Raw genomic sequence first — 20,832 nt, 5'->3', positions numbered from 1 at the left:
GAAATAATAATAGAAATAGAAATAGAAAGTAATAAGAGTAATAAGAGAAATAGAAGTAATAATAACAATAATAATAATAATATACTTTTTTTCTCCAATTCGAGGCTCTCTGAATTTGGAATAGAAAAAAAGAAAGAAAGAAGAAAATAAAAAGGAAGAAACAACATCTCTCACAGTCTCAAAGTCATTTGGATTCAGAAAAAGAACAGCCAAGCTGGAGACCATAAAGAGAGAAGGTTGAGTCCACACATCTCCTGTCTCATCGTAATTTGGACTTTCCGTATATGTTGCGTTGCACTGAGATGACTTTCTCCAGGCAGGCAAGCTGGGTTTCGTGAAGTGAACTGTGCCATAAAGTGCCGCCTGGTCTCGTGTCATCACTGCGACACAGCATGTACGACACACTCTCTGTTCGGCTTTGGATGAAGCCACTGCGGAGCAGCGAACGACAGAACAGACTGATCCGATCCATTCGTCTCAAGATCAAATGTGCCTTCCTGTTGTGACCAGAAAGAGAGCTGTTAGTGTGGACAATAAAATCTTGCAGTGTAGTTTTCAAACTGAGGTGCAAATAAGTGACACTGCCTACATTTCTGCAAAACCTAAAATCTGTTACTCAGGTTGCGCACCACTGATATGTTGGTTTTGCAGAATGTTGACAGAGTCAAGTATTTCCATGGAGCCTCGTTTGGTAGTTTTCATCCAGTGCAGGAACCACTTGTGAAAATGTAATTGTCCAGATCAAACAGGTTATTCAAAGAAAAAAAGAAAAATAAATAAAATGTTACCTGATGTCATTTGACATTTATAGATAGATAGATAGATAGATAGATAGATATATAGATAGATATGTGTATAAATCATTGACTACATTAGAAATACAATGTAAAAGCAATTGCTTTTCTTTAAAAAGCCATCTTGACTTTGCCATTAGAATATATTTTAAACTTTTTCCTTTGAAAAATGCTCATAGTTTATATTAAAAATTACTTACTGCTCCAAAAATATGCTATTTAATCCTAATGCAAAGCCTGTGTTGATATTCAGGGAAAATGAACTGTAATTGGTGGTCTCTGTTTCATTCCCCTGCTAGTTCTGCCAGAAAACAGATTACACAAACATTCACGGAGAGTTTAGGATGGCAACCCACTAACGGCCCCAGCCAAGCAGAGCTAAACCAGGGGCCACTGGAAGGGTCTGTGCACACTTCCTCTTTGTTTTATGCCTAAACATATAGATGCTTTTCATATAAACCTTCATATTCTCAAGCAACACTTAAATATGTATGAATATACAATAACAATACATCACAGTAAGTGACCTTCCAGCAGTACTTCAAAGACAATTGAAATAATTATGAATTTACATTTATAGAGTCCTACTTGATTAGGTAATATATATATATATATATATATATATATATATATATATATATATATATATATATATATACATGAATATGGATGAAAGTGCAAACAGTGAACCTGATTTATTTATTGATTTATTTTGTCCAATTGGTTTTGGAGGCAACATTTACATCAAATAGACAAAAGATTTGGGACAACATCTTAATTATCGAATTCAGGTGTTTCAAGCAGACCATCCAGTTTGTATCTACAAACATTTCTGGGAAAAAAAGGTGCTTCTGAAGAGCTCAGTGAATAAAAGTGTGGTACTGTGATAGGACGCCAACTTAACAATAAGCCAGCTACACAACAAGATGAACTGTAAGTGGTATTATTGGAAAATAACACTTTAGAAAAAGCAGCAGCTCAGCCATGAAATGGAAGACCACATAAATTTACAGAGCGGGTCATCGAGTGCAGAAACACATGGTGGGTAAAAGTCGCCAGCCTAGTGCTCTGTTGATTGAATAGATGAAGATTTCCAAGCTTCCACTGACATTAATATCAACAGGCAGAAGCTTCATGGAATGGGTTTACATGGCAAAGCATCTGCATGCAAGGCTCAAATCTCCAAGTACAATGCCAAGTGTGGGATGGAGTGGAGTAAAGCAAAAGGATACTGGACTTTGAAGCAGTGAAAACCTGTTCTGTGAAGTGATCAATCATGCTTCTCTGTTTGGCAGATCCAAGAGAATGTTACCTGTCTGACTGCATTGTTCCAAAGTTTGGTGGAGGAGGGATAATAGTATGGGACTGTTTTTCAGGGGTTGGAAAAGGGGGGACCAATTCAATATTAATGTACATGTTTTTAAAATTAAAGTCCCTGTCGGTGTAATGGTCACGTCCCCCAATACTTTTGTCTATATAGTGAACCACGATTGCTTAACTATTCTAGGGTGGAAGATATATTAATTTTTTGTACCATATCTAATGATTTATTGGTTTATTTAAATCTTTTTTTATTTTTTTATGTTTTGCTTGAAATGTGTGCTTATGCTATCTTGTTTTAACATATACTTATGTCATTTGTCTTTGAACTCTTTCTAATCGTGGTCAACATGTGTGGCACAACTTAACTATATACAAAACCAGGGTACGGATATGTATAAAATAAAATAAATTACAATAATGAATAAATAAATAAGAGGTAGATAAAATAAATAAAAGGGGGAGAAGGAGGGGGGAGGGAGTTTCAGTTGATAGCACCAGCACGGATCTAAGATTCCAACAGCTCTTTCATCCTCTACTTATAGAGCGAACAGTAAAGCTGCTCTAATTACATATTATATGGGAGATTTTCCTAATAAATTCTCCCCAAGCTTTAACTGTTTTTGGTTTGGCTTCATTAATTCCCGCTGTTGTGTATTCCAACAATGAAATATTTTTTTGTTCTATAAGCCACATTTTAAATGCTGGGGATGTCAGCTTTTCGTGTTTTCACTGTTATTTGGGAGGTTGCGCTATTACACATTTTATGAAATTGTTGATGGAAGTGATCAACTTCATCTGTGTTTTGCTCATCATTCTGAATCCGATCCGGATGTAGAGTAGACTAGTCCAAAACACAATTTTCTCAGCTTTTTCTTCAAAATCACTTTTTCTAACTTTTTTAAATGAAACCTTGTCAGGGTTATGGACATGTATCTGTGTGTTTTCCCTCTCCATGTGCCTGCCCTTGCCTAGTTTTCCCATGTTCTTTTGTTTCATTTGATTCCAGGTGTGTCTCGTTGTTCCCTAGTTGTGCACTAAAGTTCAAGTCTGTTCACTCTGTGTTTTTTTGGGTCTTTTGAGTTTTGTTCATGTGTCATTCATCGTTTCTGAGTTGGATTTGTGTATTCCATTCTATTCGATTAACATGTTTATTAGTTCTTATTAAAGAAAGAAAGAAAAAGAAAGAAAGAAAGAAAGAAAGCAAAGGACTGACAAAGTACTGTAGTGTTATCATCATGAACTTTGCTTTTTTGGCCATTGTTTTCCTCACCTGGGGCCAAGCTCATCCTCACTCCTCCACACGAAGTCTCCAAACTTCTCGTAGTGGGAATTGTAGTGATGCTGTACGCGAAACAGCAGTGGGGTTGAAATCTCCATCAGGGTGTTGTAGGCCGTCTGTTGCTCCTTTCCGCTGGTGTAGCCATTATAGAGGTTGTACACTTTGTCTGCGATCTCTGTTTGAGAAAGTAGATCTGACATCTAAAATCTGAACTGTCTGTTTTCAAAGAACAAGCTTTCTAGCTTTGTTTTATTCTGAAAAAGAAGTACACTTTAGCATACTTAAAAATATATAAAGTATATATTAAATATATATAAAAGTATGTATTAGAGAAACAAAATGCTTAAGAATATGGTTTAGCGTAAACTGAATGTAATGTTTTCGGACAATGTTAAACTCAATTAAATTAAAGTGTATTCTAGTTTATATTTATATTAATACCACTTAAGTTGAACTTGGGGACGTAATAATATGTAATTTAATAATGACTTCTACTGTGTTTGAAATATTGTTAAAGTGTACCAGCATTTATGGTAAACTAAAATACACTTATTTTGTATAATTTTTATTAAAACTTGAATGTCGAGTATTTACACATATTTGTTATTATACCTTGCCTTAAATAGACATTCAGCTATTTAAAATATTCGTTTAGGATTTAAAGTACACTCTAAGTGCACATTTAATATAATTAAGCACATTTCTTTTTCAAAAGAGAATGAGAACTAAACATCAGATTTCCTAACATTTTCATTATAACATCACATTATGTCTTGTATGGTAAGTCCCACTTTTCCTTTCCTTTGAGTGAACTTTCTGTAATCTAACTTTTACTTTGAAATGGATTTTGAGTTCTGTACTTCCCTGTGATTCATACTGCTGCCAGACCTGTGAAATCTGTTCGAGTAAAATGGTCTAGCCGCTCTGGATGACGTAATCGTAAACAGGCAGGACATGAAGAGCTGCCACATCAGATGGGTGTGAAGATGTCATTTCACTGGCGCGCCACTCACTCTGTTCATTCACACGTGTGAATGGAGTGAAGAAGAATGGCAGTGTACCTTCTGCTTTGCTGTCATCCACCATCGGACATGACGTGCGAACGGTCACAAAACTCACATCCGACCGACTACCACGGCTGTCCACGGCATACAGAGTGAACCTAGAATGGAGGAAAGGGTGGACATGAGGAAAAAAATAAATAAATCTGATTCAGTGTGTGTCCTAGTCTCTGTTTGAAGTTCCTTTGTAACTGAAAACAAAATAACTTTGGGTTTAGGCAACATAAACATGATGTCATGCGACAAAATCATTAAAACCAAAAGGTGTCCCTGAAAGAGTGTTTCTGGAGTTTAAACAAGTTTCTTGTTTATGAGCCTCAGACCACAAAAAACATGCATGCAGGAGAACAGGGATTCCAGTGGATTCCGTTAAGGTAGGAAAATTGCGTGCATAAAAAAAAAAAAAACAGCCATTACAGCTAATAGCAGCTTAAATGGGACTCCCACTTCCTCTAATGACGGAGTTCCGTTTGGCAAATACAAAACACATTAAAGCTGCTGCTCAGCATTTTCTTAGACCACCCAGCACAAAGTACACTAAACAGCCCTGGCTCCACTGCTAATCACAGGGAGAAACAACTGACCATCAGCTGGCATGAACACTTGGGTCATTGATGATGTACTATGTTTGACTGTCTATGTAGTATAACAGGCTCTGTTTAGTTATTATTATTAGGCAGAGGCTATTTGCATTAAATCTAGAAAAAAAATATATTTTCTTTGCGTTAAGTGTAAATAGTCAAAATCAAATCGATTTATTTGTACACTCTTAAAAATAAAGGTGCTTAAAAGGTTCTTTACAGTGATGAACTGTTTTTGGTTCCACAAAGAATCATTCAGATAAAGAACCATCTCTTTCTTACATTTTTATAATCTGAAGAACTTTCTTTTGCCAAAAAAAAAAAAAAAAAACACAGGAAGGTTCTTCAAATGTTAAAGGTTCTTTATGGAAAAATTTAGACAAAAAGGTTTCTTCTAAGGCATCACTATGAAGAACCTTTATTTCAAAGAGCGTAAGCCAAGGCTTGTTTCAAAAAAGCTTTACAGCTTTACAAGCTTTACATACTATTATGTCTTTAATGCTTTAGAGCTGTTCAATAGAGTAAGTTTCAGAGCTGGGCAATAAGACAACATAAAATTATGATATCAGTGATCCATCAGATCCATCAGTGTTTCAGTGCCACAGTGACTAAGATTTAAAAGGCAAGAAACAGATTTATATATTGTTGGTTTAGTTGGTTGTGTTCAAAGCAAGAGTAAGCAATTCTCAAATATTAATGATAATATGTTTAGATGTCTCAGGTGAAAAGTCTGATGCTCGAGCACAAACCTAATAGCATCTAATGGACTTTTCACACTGTGCCTAACCCTAGGTTATCATCATTCTAAACACCACTTTTAACCCAGGATAAGGAAACTTTACTAACTTATCATTTGAAAGCAGGGTTAGCGTCTTTTTCTACCCAGGGTAATGAAACCCTGCTCCGGAGCAGGGTTAGCACTACATTTGTGGTGTAAACCCTGTATTGCAGTGCTAAATTTGTTCAGTGTGGAACAGATCAGTGTTTGCTTGTTGCAGCTGGACGCTTGGCAACAGACAGCTAATCAAAAATCGAGGAGCGAGTGTAACGGAGGCCAGCGAGTAGCTACTGTGCAGGTAAAACCTAACTCCCCTGATCTCTAGAGACGCACTAACGACAGACGCTAGTGGCTACAGTCATTTAGCCTCCCCCCAGACAGCAAGCAGTTTCGGCCCAGATCTGGGCCTCACATGCTGGAGACCCGGGTTCGAGGACCACTTGGAGAAAGGACGAGGTGTGGCGATGAGGACCCGGGAGAGAGGGGCTACACAAGGCTTATGTCACGTCATTAACAGGAAACGTGCATTGTGTGAACAGCAGCCAGTGAGAGAAAAGTAAGAAATATCAAAAGTCGGAAAGCGTGTAAACAGGTTTCCTTCTGTTTGTCCAATCAGTGACAGTCACACCACAAATATACAAATAAGAATGTTAACCCAGGGTTTAGGGATGTACAGTGTAAAACGTCTGTTAATAAATATCCAGGATTACAAGTTAACCCAAGGTATAGTATGAGCAGTGTGAAAAGTGGTTACAGATAATCCAGGATTCCGTTTATCCGGGTTTAGGATGACCCAGGGTTAGAAATTTCAAGTGTGAAAAGTCCATAGCTAGTATTTACACTTAGGGCCAGATTTACTTAAAGGTAAATTAGGGTTAGAGTGCAATTCCATAAAAGTGCCGATGAGTTTCATTTAAAATTCTGTGGGTGATTTACTGACAAAGTGCACACAGACACAGAAGAACACAGACACAACCAAGGCTGTGTTTCCCAAAAGCACTGTAAGCTTAAGTACATTTTACACCCATTGAAACCAATAGAGCTACGATCAATTTAAGCTTACAATGCTTTTGGGAAATGCAGCACAGATTATTTTCATAATGACTAGTGCACTCTACCAAAAGCAGCGCAAATTATCGCCTGCATTAAGAAATTGTTTTGTGTATGTTAAATAATGGTGCAAATACCAGTAAATTTAATAGTGCAAATCTTAGTAAATCGCATTAATCGATTAATTTTAATACTCTATTCCGATAAATTTTGCATCTGAAAGGGAAACTCCTACAAATGCAAATCCAGTAAAGTCAGGAGCAAAAAATGTCCATGTCTTTTCAGCGCTAATTCTTTACTGCACATCTTTAGTAAATCCTGACAGTACTATTTTATAACCAAAAGATGGTTTGTGCTGGCGCAAGCTGTAAGTAAATCCGGCCCTCAGTGTAAATAGTGGCAGATACTATTTGCACCTGAGCGGATTTCAGTACATAATAATTATAATAACATAATACATTGAAAAAAAAAAAAAGATTGATTCAAAGTTTGTCTGGCTCAGACATGGTTAAAAATGTAAGATTAATATTAAGTGCACACATTTATATTAAAATGTCATTTTATTGCACTAATTCATTAGGTGCACGTGTATGGCATGGAAACGAAGCCAAAAAAATAATAATAAAAATGTATATATATATATATATATATATATATATATATATATTACAAGCTCTTTATGAGCTCTTTCTACTACTAAAAGGACATACAGTAAGTGGATTCTTGATAGTTATCAATTAGAAACCAAAACACTTAACACTGAACACACTAAGCCAATTGGTGCAAAAAGGGTTTAACAGCACTCACGCCCCTTTGGCACTGAGATATGTACTGTGGGTGAAGCTTGTGGATAGCGTCAAAATGGCTGACACCACATGTAAGCCAGGTAGGTAAACCATGAGAAGAAAAGTATTTTTCTTTTTTAATCTGCTGAAGATGTATTAATAATCTTATTTTGTGACGACAGAGCTGAATGATGAATGATAACATGAAATATCTAGAATTCATTGTCAGTGAGGTGAAGCTAGTTAGTGGGTAGTAACCAATAACTTACATTCTGATGGTATGTCCCTAGTGAAAAATAAATATACTAAAATGTATTTGAAATACATTTATTTCATGCTATGTATACTACAAATACAATTACATATGTATGCGCTTAATAAAAATAACTTGCATTTGTACTTTGTGTATACTAAACTGATATAGGTGCATCTAAAAAAAAAGAATATTGTGAAAAAGTTTTTTTTTTTTTTTTTTAAGTGAAATGTTAATATATTCTAGATACACTATATGTAAAGTAAAACATTTCAAATGTAAATAAAAAATTTACTATCTCAAAATATTAGTTTAATTAAATGACCATCCCTACAGTATAAATTCCAGGTATCTCTTGTTCTTTGAAACCACAATAATGGGGAAGACTGCTAAGTTGGCAATGGTCTGGAAGACAATCACTGACACCCTCCACAATGAGGGTAAGTCACAGAAGGTCATTTCTAAAAGGGGTGGCTGTTCACAGAGTGCTGTATCAAAGCATATTAAATGCAAAGTTAAATGGAAGGAAGAAAATGGGTAGGAAACAGTGCACAAGCAACAGGGATTACCGCAAGTTTGAGAATACTGTCAAGCAAAGCCAATTCATACTTCAGAGCTTCACAAGGAGTGGACAAAAGTATGTTCATCACGAGTTACCACTCTCAGATGTCTTCAAGAAAGAGTGACAAAGTCACTTCTGAAACAGAAACAACATAAGAAACTTTTTACCCCGGCTAAGGAGAAAAAATAACCTGACTGTTGCTCATTGGTCCAAGGTCCTCTTTTTCAGATAAAAGTAAATTTTGCATTTCATTTGGAAATCAAGGTCTGGAGTTTGGAGGAAGACTGGAGAGGCACAGAATCCAAGCTGCTTGAAGTCCAGTGTGAGGTTTCCTATGTCAGTGATGATTTGGGGTGCTGTGATGTCTTCTGGTGTTGGTCTGTTGTGTTTTATCAAGTCCAAAGTCATTGCAGCCATTTACCAGGAGATTTTGGAGCACCCTATGCTTTCATCTGCTCACAAGCTTTATGGGGATGCTGATTTCCTTTCCAGCAGGACTTAGCACCTGCCCACAGTGTGAAAACCACTTCCAAGTGGTTTGCGGACTATGAAATTGCTGTGGTTGACTGGCCAGTCAACATGCCTGACCTGAACCCCATATGGAATCTATGGGTATACTTCAAGAAAAAGATGAGAAACAGTCGATCCAACAATACAAATCAGCTGGAGGCTCAATAGTGCCTCAACAGTGCCACAGGCTAATCGCCTCCATGCCACACTTCACCGATGCTGTAATTTGTGCTAAAGGAGCCCCGACCAAGTATTGAGTGCACAAATTAACATACTTTAAAGAACTTGAACCTTTCTGTTTTGCAAATCCTTTTTCTGATATTTTGAGATACTGTATTTTTGACTTTTATGAACTGTAAGCTCTAATAATGAAAAAAAAAGAAAAAAAAAAAGAAATGGTTTACATGTAATGAGACGTTTTTGCATCAAACATTTTTAACTTAGTCATAAAATGCTGTATTCTCCGAACACATTGGCGACTCGTTAAGAAACTCAAAATGTCTAACCGGCATCATGTTCTAAATGTACTCAAAGGTTTTGGAACAGCCCCACCTGTCAGAAATGAAATCTTAATGAATGCTAATTAGGGGTGTCATGATATAATGGTATTGATGATAACCTTGATATTCAAATCATGAAATATCGACATCGTGTTAATTCAGGGTTTGACAATATACCAGTATTGTCGATAACCACAATATTTAAAATGAGCGGGACACTTATGATGACACGACACACAAATAGTCTACTCCAGCGCCAGTACCTCGTTGACCTCCCAGGTGGCAGTATTGTAACTTAATGCTGACACCTGTCAATCAAGAAGATGAAGCAGCGAGAAGAACCATTTTCAAACAGTAAGTTGCCAATATTTGACTAGTAATGGAATGGGAAACGACAACCTGTTTACAGTGGTTTCCTGTGTTCATATATTTAAATAAAGGGGTGATTATTTTAGTTTTTTTTACTCTTCTAATTTTTGTATTTGTATATGCAATCAAGTCATGGCCAATACATGTGCGTAGCACTTGATTTCTTTGTTCAGATCTATTACATGATTAAAACAAATCTAGAAAACTGAGTGACCACTTTGGTACATTAAACTTTAAAATGTTATGTTGGTCGCAGTGCCATGTACTTAATGCCTCATCTTCAGCCTTTCTAGAAGGACATTAATACTGTATTAGAAGCACGTTAACTGCATGATTTCATTGGTGCCAGTGCAACTAAAGGGTAAAGAAATTAAAATACGGGTATGCAAGTTAACGTTAAAGTTTCAGTTTTGATGTTAATATTTATCCATAATACTGTTGAACTTGACAGTATTTTGTCTCTTGTTATTTCATAGGGAGCTTCAAAGAAGACAGAGAAAACCAGAATCTCAGGTCAGTTGTGACCTGAAGATGTAAAAATGCATTTGCCCTGTGTTTATCAGTATCTTTATGTTCAATGGGGAAAAAGAAAAACTTAATAAACAAAGTAAAAATTAATTTGGCCAAATTGTCAAATTCACTGTCGTGAATTCTTTTGGCCACAATTACCATGGTATGAAAAATCTAATATCGTGACAGCCCTAATGCTAACACATTTTGATTAATTTTAACTATCATCATGAGGCAACTCTTACTCTAGGGTCATGCTAAGAAGGTAGATACCAAATATGCCACCGTTCTCTCTATGAAAAAAAAATACTTTTTTTGAACTCATACTAGATTTTCACCAATTCAAACTCAGATCATCTTCAGTGCACTGCGGCAAAATGTTTTACACACTGATAGAAAAAAGTGTTTTAGTTTAGCGCAAAAATGAATTTGACAGTGTGATGCCAAACTGCATTACAGGCTGTATCTCTGCAATGCTTTGGAATATTGGCACCAAATGCTATATTTGTCATTGTAACCCAACATTGATCACACCAGACAAATTTGGTATCAGCGCCACCTATTTTTCAAAAGTAATAAACATTTAAGTCACACTGATAGTGATTTCATAGATAATTTTTCTCCTGTAATGCTTGGCCCCTTAATTGCTGCTTGCAGCTATATTTTTAAATATTACTGTCAACCTTCCCAAGCTGTTGCCACAAAGCTGAAAGCACACAATTTTGTAAAATGCCATTGTATGTCTTTACTGGAAATTACATGATTACCCAAACCCATAAATTAGAAAGGGGTGTCCACATGCTTTCGGCCATATTATGGAGTAACAGCTATTACATGAAACACTCACTGTGTGTTATTTTTGTTGTATAACAACGGGAGTACTCAAGACCATGGAGTATTGTCTATATATTCCCAGATAAATCTGCAACAAAAATGATGGCCATTTGAGATGACTACATTCACAGTAGTCTCTTACACTTTATGGCTTAAATAATAAAGGCAGTTAAATGTCGCTCATAACTGTACAGTATAGCACTAAATCTTGGTACAGCTGTATGGCACGTCAAGTTTACTTTAACCATGAATTAAGCAGATTAGTTCCAAGTTTATATGGAGTGTGCCAGTTTCAGATTAAATAGAAAACACATTCAGAAGAATTATTTAAATTCCTTTATTATGAGAAATGCTGTTGTGCAGTCGTAAACCAACATTGCATGCATCCAACCCCAAAATGCCAGTCGGAGCAGACATTTCTTCATTCCAACTTTGTTTTAAAACAAGCAGCGCTGCCATCAGATGAATCTGATGAATCCGATGAAATGGATATGCTCTCTGACTACCCATAAGACAATGGATGAATGCCAGAAATGTCTTTTCCTCACTTCCAAGGAGACGTTTCTTTACACGGCACGGTTTCGACACTTTGACTCTTCCTTTGTTTGGAAATCCATATTTCAATAACCACCAGCTGATTGTTTTGTTTGTAATATGGTCTGTTTATACATGGCTTGCATAGTTTGCCTGATCTTGTTATTCATCGAAGAAGTGTGGCATTCCTTTGCTAAACCTCACCAAAAGACATCACCCCAAATGCAAGCTGGCCACCATCCGCTGCCAATCTCATCGGAACAACACTGGCTCGAGCAATCACATTGTTTGAATAATGTGGTTGTGCGGTCACCCAGTTGAGTGCTTTTTTTATCAGACAATTTGTAGTTTGGTTTAAGGACTTTAGATGGGGAACTCTGGAATAGTTGCTTATGTGTTGTTTAAGGTGTTGCAAAGATGCCAAACATACATTTTGTCTTTACATTCTCCAAATTATCTCCCACTCTTACTCTCTTAAGTAGGCCTATAAAGGTTCCAAAAGGAGGTTTTCACAGTGATGCCACAGAAGCAGCATTTTTGAATCCCCAAAGAACCTTTCAGTGAACAGTACATACCAGAAAACTGAGATGTCATAAGAATTACAGAGAGAATGAGACTTTGATTTTTTTTCTAAAGAAGAAGCTTGCTTGTGCAAAACATCGCTTTGCAATACAGTGGCTATAGTTTTGGTGATGCTGGTCATTGCTGTATGATTTTCTGAGCTATTTTTAAGCATATCTTTTAAACTATTGACAGTGATTTTTGAATTCCTAAACAATTTCATAGAAGCCAATAAAGAGTCTTTATTTTTTTAGTCTCTTTAGAATTACAAATGCCATCTTTCTGTTTTCATTGCAATACTTCATATTTATTATATTTGCTTCTCTCTCTGGATGTCACATGTCATTTAAATCCAACTCCAAGTTTGAGGAACTCTGCAAACAATTGGCAGTGATAAAGATCACCCAGGAGAACAAAGACTAAGTGGTCTGGCTCATCGCTGGGAATGTCAAAACATGCCGGCAAAACACACATTCCCCTTCGCCCCCCAGCTCACAGCTCATGGCTGTTTTGATTTCTGGCACCTATCATTTAGCTGTTAAATGAGTTGTTTTGTGGCAAATCTTAGCACTGATTGAGAAAATGTTGAGAACTTTAACAGCTGGCTAGGCATATAGTGGTTTTCCACTGACTTCAGCAAATATTGCCATTTTATTTTGATGTTTTCTAGAATAAACTGAGATGTAAAGTGAGAAGAACATGTGGTACTTGTGCTTTGGTATACAGTGACTGTGTTGTTAGTAGTGGTCAAGGCATTGTTATTTAATATTTTGAGCATTGATGGGGAAAGTTACTTTTAAAAGTAATGCATTACAATAGTGTGTTACTCCCTAAAAAGTAACTAATAGTGTTACTTTTTATGAAAAATAATGTGTTGTGTTATCTGGGATGGGCTTGCTTGTTTGTTTTTAATATGAAAGTTATATATTTTTGGGCAAATATAAAAGCCCTTTAACACCATAAGTGAAATGAATAAGCCTCGGGCTGAAGGAAATCTAAATTCACGCCTGTACTGTAGAGGGTACAGCTAAAACAAACCTTTCAGCTCTGCTGCCATTCTGGATTGCAGAAGAATAGGACACAGGGGAAGAAAGTTCAACACTCTTACTTAAGCAATGAAACACAAATATGATGTGTAACTAAATATATATATAATTTTTTTTTTTTGCTTAATAATTTGTTTGAATTGGATCATGGAAGGTCACCAGGAAAGACAGTGTTGAGTTTGCATTTAACTGTTTTTATTCATTTAAGGAATAGTGAAACTGTTTTTGTTTAAGTGAGATGAGTAAATTCATGTTCACATTTAGTCTAGAACTACAGTAAGCATCAGGTTTACATAGCACACACCTTAATTCCTTTTAATGCACTTCTGTTTTTTTCACAGCATGGGGACAGTACAGCTTTCAGTTAATAAAAATCTAAGTAACTGGCATTACTTACTTATAAATAATAATAATAATAATAATAATAATAATAATAATAATAATAATAATAATAATAATAATAATAATAATAATAATGTGTTCAATAGTTACTTGAAAAAAGTAATCTGACTATGTACCTCACATTACTTGTATTTCAATATCCCTAACTCTGCTTTTAAGTGAATTTTTAGCATATCGGTGTAGGGATGTGTGATATTGACTGACTGACTGATTGATTGACAATGAATGAATGAATTAATCTTTTTTTATGATAATTAATATTTCGTTGAGTGCGTTTTTGTGCTGGTACTTTGGCTGGTTTAGACCTGTCATAGATAAATAAATATGACACTAAAACTGCCAGTACATGGAATCGAGTATAGTCTTAATGAGTGAATCGTTGAATCATTCATTCAAATGATTCATTCCAAATGGCTAAGAAAAGACAAAAGAATCATTGAAACACTGACTCAAATGATTTGTGCAAAAGTAAGTAAATAAATAACTAAAGAACTAACTAACTAACTAAATAAATAAATTTATAAAAAGATTAATTCAGGAACAAAACACCACAGTGTTGCTCTGAGACATACTAAAGTTTCTGATTCAACTTTGTTTTTAGAAATGAAAGCGACAGTGAAAGTTCTAATAGGAAGAGTCTAATGCTACATCATTTATTCATGACTATTAGCTCTGGACAATCCCTGCTTGACACTTGGATTATGTAAATTCAGAACTTTCTCTTTTACATTTGCAGTTGATGAAGCTGACGTTCCTTTATTTGGACTTTAACTTTGTTTGGAATAGGCTATATCACTTATGCACAGTGCACATTTCTTAATTATGTTTCAATATCTCTGTTGATGATGATTGTATGATATTTGAATAATATCAGTCTTTAAAAGCAAGACATCTAAAGTGTACCTAAAGTATACTTGCAATAGTTCCACTTTAGCAATCGGATATAACTTAGTACACCGTATATTGATTACTACTTTAGCACTATTTCTGCACAATTAAAGTGCATTAAATACAAAATTATCTGCTCCAATTTAGCAGAGTGTAAGCATACCAGTTTATATTAAAAGTTAAACTGCAAGATATTTTATTAAGTACTTAAATATGTAAAACAATTTGTAGTATACTTGGCATATGGAAGCATATGGGTAGCAATATTCAATTTGGAATGTAATATGTAAAATGACATTGCAATATGTAAAATGGCAATGCATTTCTGTATTTACATTTACATTTTCAAATACATTTGTGCAACGTTTGGTGCAAAATGAAAATGAAAATTAAATTACATAATTTTCATTTGCCATTTCATACACTAGTTTTAATATGTAAAATGAAAACTAATTTTAACGCTTTATAATTTGCAAAATTAAAATGAAAATGTATTACAGAAATTATTAGATATGTATAACATGTTCAAGCAAAAACTGTGGCAAAATTATCATTCAAATGCTATTTTTCTTAATTGCATTTACACTCACAGTCAAGACACTTACGAAGAAAAATGCATTCCGAAAATGCATTCCGAGCCGATCACGTCTCCGCCCCCTCGCGCCATGTCAATCACTGCGTGAACAAGGCGGGGCTTGCAGAAGGTCAAGAGACTCAATGCTCAAGAAGAGGATTCAAGTGAGAGAACATGGACAAGACAGTTGGTCCATGTACGTCATAGGTATATATTTATGCGTGTACGTTTTGATCATTTCGGTTTATGGCTTCAATATTAAATTCGCACTTGTGGGCGGAGCCGAAACGCTGCTTTCAGCTGATTGGTCGAATCGCTCCACCTTCAGCTCGGTCTTTCCATTCTTTCAGGCAGAATAAGAGTCAGTGCAAGTGCGGCACTGTAATGTCTGAAACCACCGCTCACTGTTAATTAGCATAATATTTGAAACAGATGTAGCTGGGCACATAATTTGTGCTGCGACTTGCAAGAGACCCCGTTAAATTATTTCTAGGTTATAGTATTGTATAAATATTGTCCCACTGATAAAAACAGTGCAAATAGTTCTGTCTCCTGGGATAACAGTGAAGTGTAGTTAGTTAGTTCATATAGTTAAATTTATGAAATAAAATTAAATAGGATTTTTTGGGAAGGTAAGTCTGGCCAGTTATACAGCAACATTAGTCAGATGAGTCTGAAGATCTGAGCTGAATTTAGTGAAACATTAAAGTTCTAGTCTGTGTCAATTACTCTCATAATAAATAATAATAATAACGTTACCCGTATTTTTCGGACTATAAGTCGCACCTAAGTATAAGTTGCATCAGTCCAAAAATACGTCATTACGAGGAAAAAAAAATATTTAAGTCGCACTGGACTAAGTCGCATTTATTCAGAACCAAGAGAAAACATTACCGTCTACAGCCGTGAGAGGGCGCTCTATGTTTTCAGTGGTAGACTACAGGAGCACTGAGAAGCATAGAGTGCCCTCTCGCGGCTGTAGACGGTAATGTTTTCTCTTGGTTAATTTCTCTTGGTTCATGTCAAATTAATTTTGATAAGTCGCACCTGACTTTAAGTCGCAGGACCAGCCAAACTATGAAAAGAAGTGTGACTTATAGTCCGGAAAATATGGTAAATATATGTTGTCTTTATCAAGCCCAACAAAGAAGACTAAAAAGAGAGAAATACATAAGAAATGTAACTATATTAATTTTCACAATTATTTATTAATGTCACACACACATACCTAGTGCCTTATGAATTAAAAGATGAGAGTGGTAAATGTTACAGACATGGAACTGTTCAGTCTATTGTTTATTTTTATGTCCACTTCACTTTTATCCAAAGAGACAGAATTATTTGCACGGTATTTATCAGTGGGACAATATTCATACAATACTACAACCTAGAAATAATTTGCAGGTCGCAGCAGCACAAATTATTTGCCCAGCTCTGGTTCAAACATTATGCTAATTAACAGTGAGCGGTGGTTTCAGACATTACAGTGCCGCACTCGCACTGACTCTTATTCTGCCTGAAAGAATGGAAAGACCGAGCTGAAGGTGGAGCGATTCGACCAATCAGATGAAAGCAGCATTTCAGCTCCGCCCACAAGTGCAAATGAAATATTGAAGCCATAAACCGAAATGACCAAAACGTGCACGGACCAACTGTCTTGTCCATGTTCTCTCACTTGAATCCTTTCGAATCTTGAGTCTCTTGACCTTCTGCAAGCTCCGCCTTGTTCACGCAGTGATTGACATGGCAGGAGGGTGGCGGAGACGTGATCGGCTTGGAATGCATTTTCAATGTGCACATTGAATTTTGCTACATTCATCGCGGGACACTGAATGAAAATGCAATCGTAAGTGTCTTGACTGTGAGTGTTAATACAATTAAGAAAAATAGCACTTGAATGATAATTTTGCCACAGTTTTTGCTTGAACATGTTATACATATCTAATCATTTCTGTAATACATTTTAATTTTAATTTTGCAACTTATAAAGTGTTAAAATTAGTATTAATTTTACTTATTAAAACTAGTGTGTGAAATGGAAAATTAAAATTATGTAATTTAATTTTCATTTTCATTTTGGACCAAACGTTGAACAAATGTATTGGAAAATGTAAATGTAAATACAGAAATGCTTTGCCATTTTACATATTGCATTGTCATTTTGCATATTACGTTCCAAATTGAATATTGCTACCCATATGCTTCCATATTGGCATAAAAATTTTTTTTTAAATACATTTTAATATATACATATATATATATATATATATATATATATATATATATATATATATGGGTAATAATCACTAGGGTAATAATGCAGTGAATGCTTTTGGACCCTATATGTTTTTATTTTGTCAGCTCGCACATTGTTAAAACAAAAATTTAAATATTATTGTAGACGATAAATATTACACACCCCTAATCAGGAGCTATACGTTTAAGCAATTTAGTAATAGTGATGTTTGACATAGTAAACAAAAGCAATTTGAGAATTTTATTGGATCTGAAGACAGAGGGTGTTTGCAAGTGTCTCTGGATGGAAGCATTTGTTTGTTGAGGAGAAGAACAGATGCTGACATGTGAAGTCACACTGATTTATACAGTGCTTTATTCAATACAGATTGTTTCAAAACAGCTTCGCATTAATAAACAGAAAAACAACAGTGTTACTGTTGTAAATTCAAATTATGAAACAAATTAAATTGCAGATGTAAAGCAGCTCTACAGAACACAATAGTGTCAGTGTTTGCCTCAATTTAGTTCAGTGCTGTTTCAATTCGATGAGGGTCAATGCTGCAACGTTAGTGTCATTATTCAGCTCAATTCAGGTAAAATGTTGTTCTTATCAGACTGATATTTTCAGAGCAGATATATCGATAATATTTAACATTACATATCATTATCAATTTTGTTGAAGCTTTTCAGTCAGCCTATAATGCTTTTCCACTTACGGAGTAAATCTCTGCATTATCACTACTAGAGAGCATATGGCATTTAGGAGTTTGTTTTGTACTTGAAAATATGCATCTGGGATGTTTGATGTTCTTAATCTTGTTGGATGTTTCCAGAGTCCAAACATGTGGCATTTCTGAAGCACAAACACATTTAAGAAAATACTTTTGGAGGAAATATGTTTACAGTGTTCTTCATCGGTATGCTAATCTTAGTATAAGCATTTAGCAAAAAGAAACCAGGAAGCATTTAAAGATCTAGTCATAGTCTCATAATGGGATGCCTTCCAGAGTGTTAGTAGCTAAAATAACACATATTTCCCTCTGTTTGAAGGGTTTGTTTTTAACTGTTCCCTCAAACTGTGAAATATACCAGAACAGCAATCAAACGTGGTTAAGGAGACAAGGGTAGAAGATGGATGTACCAAAGATATAGTTTATGAATAGTTTTGGCCTTACATCGAGTAAGTCTACACCTAAACAGAGATTTGGACCCTGAACCTAAGAGAGCATATGCATAATTCAGGAATCTCATAATTCAAGCCGCGTTATGGGTCATAATAGGTTTATCATGCTTCACTGTGTCAGCGACCATGATTTATTCTGCCCTCAAAGGATCGTTCTTTTAGGGTCTGTTCTCAAAGTTCCACCATTAACTTTCTCCGGTTATTCAACAGTGCTACATTGTTCATTCAGGTTAATTTTAAAGTAATTGTTAGAACATAACCTGTTTTAACTTTCTGTTAGGCTGATTTAGTGATGACTTAATACCAAGATACTCCTTACTATCAAACAGAAACTGCATGCACTTCAAATTGCACAAAAAGACCAATTGAGCAATAGCCAAATAAGCCCTGCAAACATGACTTTTGTAAAAAGTGTTGAGTTATGACTCTGCATACTACAAATACTGTATGAAAACCCAGAGAAATGCAACACAAAATCATCAGTACTGTTACAGATGACCCAATTTGGCGTTAGTTAGACGTAACACTTTACGTAAACTGAGGTGTTACTGAAGGACAGAGATGTGCGGTGGAGTTATTGAGACACCAAAACCAAAATGAGAGCATCTTTCCAGAAACATAGATGTCTATACCAAAAGTAGCTTGCTTATAAGGCTGGTTTGGCTTTGTGCAAATAAAAAAAAACATCATCAGTGCAGCCTTATACACCATCATCAAGACAGGATTTCTGCAAGTTCATAAAGTTTTAAGTCAACCTTCCGCAAATAAAGGCCTTAAAAGGTATTAAATCAGAGCAGAAAGTCTTAAATTCATAACATCAGGGTGTTAAATATTGCACTAAAAAACCGAATACCTTCCTTTATCTTGTTTTCCAACACAAATATCTAAACATTTTTTAAGAAACTGAATACAATTAAGTGAGTTTATGCTTAAACAGGAACAAATATCTGTCATGAGTATGAAAAGTTGTTTTCCCTTTGAATTAAAAAATAAAATAAAAATAAAAATACCATCATATAACCTGTGGAGACCATGTACCTCATTTGTAAGTCAATAATCAGCTAAATTAGTAATGCTCTTCATTGTATATATTAGGGAACATATACTGTGGGCATGCAAACATTTATTCATGGGTAAACAATCCCTTTAAATGTAACCCAAGGGCCTGAAAAAGCCTGGTGAGGGTCCAAGGAGGCAATGAGATGGAAAGTAACACAACATTTAGGAAAGAAGTAAAATGAACACAATGTTCTTGAACCCCTAACCCCCAAGAGAAATTCTGGAAGAAGGTGGCACAATTAAATTTGACACTGATGAGGTTCATCCTGTTCATAAGAAACCCATGTTCTGACATGTCTTGTCACAAGAGGCCTAAACAAAGAAAAAAACCTTTTTATTACCTGTCTGGGTCCTCTCCAAAAAGAGCTGCATAACAACTTACAGAAATAACAATGGCTGATACCACACTTAACAAACTTTAGCCACCACATCCAAACCACATCGATTTACTTTCCAGAGATTTTAACACTATTAGGTCGGTGTTGGAAGGATTTGTCCTTCCAAAGCATCCAGACTGAATATATTACATTTATGCTGATTACTCACAGTGTTGATTCCTTGCAGGTCATAGACTGCATAATTTTGATCTGTAATCAATCCTCAGTATTACTTTTGTCACACTATGCCTTTAAAAAAACAAACAAACATGTAATTAACATAAGCCAGTTCTGTGCACCAGAAGTGACAACTGCCAAAACATCTGTAAGTATAATGAATGGATTGGACCAGATTAATGTAATGCACTACTCATGGTTGTCCTGCTGGTTCAATTCTATATAGATAGGCTACCTGTCAGGTTCTGTATTTTTAAAATTCTATTCAACAACTACAAAATGTGGAATGGCATATAGACAGTTTTAACCTCACTATAATGCATCACGGTTACTACGGTCACAAAATTATGGCCTGTCTATTATCTGTAGAGCTCAGAATTTTAAATCCACAAAATGAGGTAGATACTTCATTTAAGTATTCATAAACTCTCTGACAATAGTCATAAATAGATAGTAGTCTTCATAGATTATTATGCAAAGATATAGGGAATGATAAAATACAGTGTATATCTTGGTACCTCTGTCACAAAAGGTGCATAAAAGACCAGGAGTGCATTTTCCAAAAGCATTCTTAACTAACTATGGTCGCGAGTTCTGTTGTAAA

The 20,832-nt window shown here is 35.4% G+C and overlaps 1 protein-coding gene across 1 annotated transcript in view; it reads right to left on the bottom strand.

The window, feature by feature from the left end:
• Nucleotides 1-85: 85 nt before the first annotated feature.
• Nucleotides 86-20,832, bottom strand: part of LOC132140726 (astrotactin-2-like) — a 534,505-nt gene continuing 513,758 nt past the window's right edge. Inside the window, exons 21-23 of the mRNA XM_059549640.1 lie at nt 4,458-4,558; nt 3,388-3,571; nt 86-497 (exon numbers count right to left, since the gene is read on the bottom strand). Of these exons, the coding sequence (XP_059405623.1) occupies nt 260-497; nt 3,388-3,571; nt 4,458-4,558 (523 nt within the window). The 3' untranslated portion in view covers nt 86-259. The remainder of the gene's footprint in view (nt 498-3,387; nt 3,572-4,457; nt 4,559-20,832) is intronic.

The sequence above is a fragment of the Carassius carassius genome, chromosome 5, assembly GCF_963082965.1.
Source record: "Carassius carassius chromosome 5, fCarCar2.1, whole genome shotgun sequence".
Taxonomy (NCBI): Eukaryota; Metazoa; Chordata; class Actinopteri; order Cypriniformes; family Cyprinidae; genus Carassius; species Carassius carassius.
Note: the sequence above shows the minus strand (reverse complement) of the source record. Positions and strands in the feature narration are given on the sequence as shown.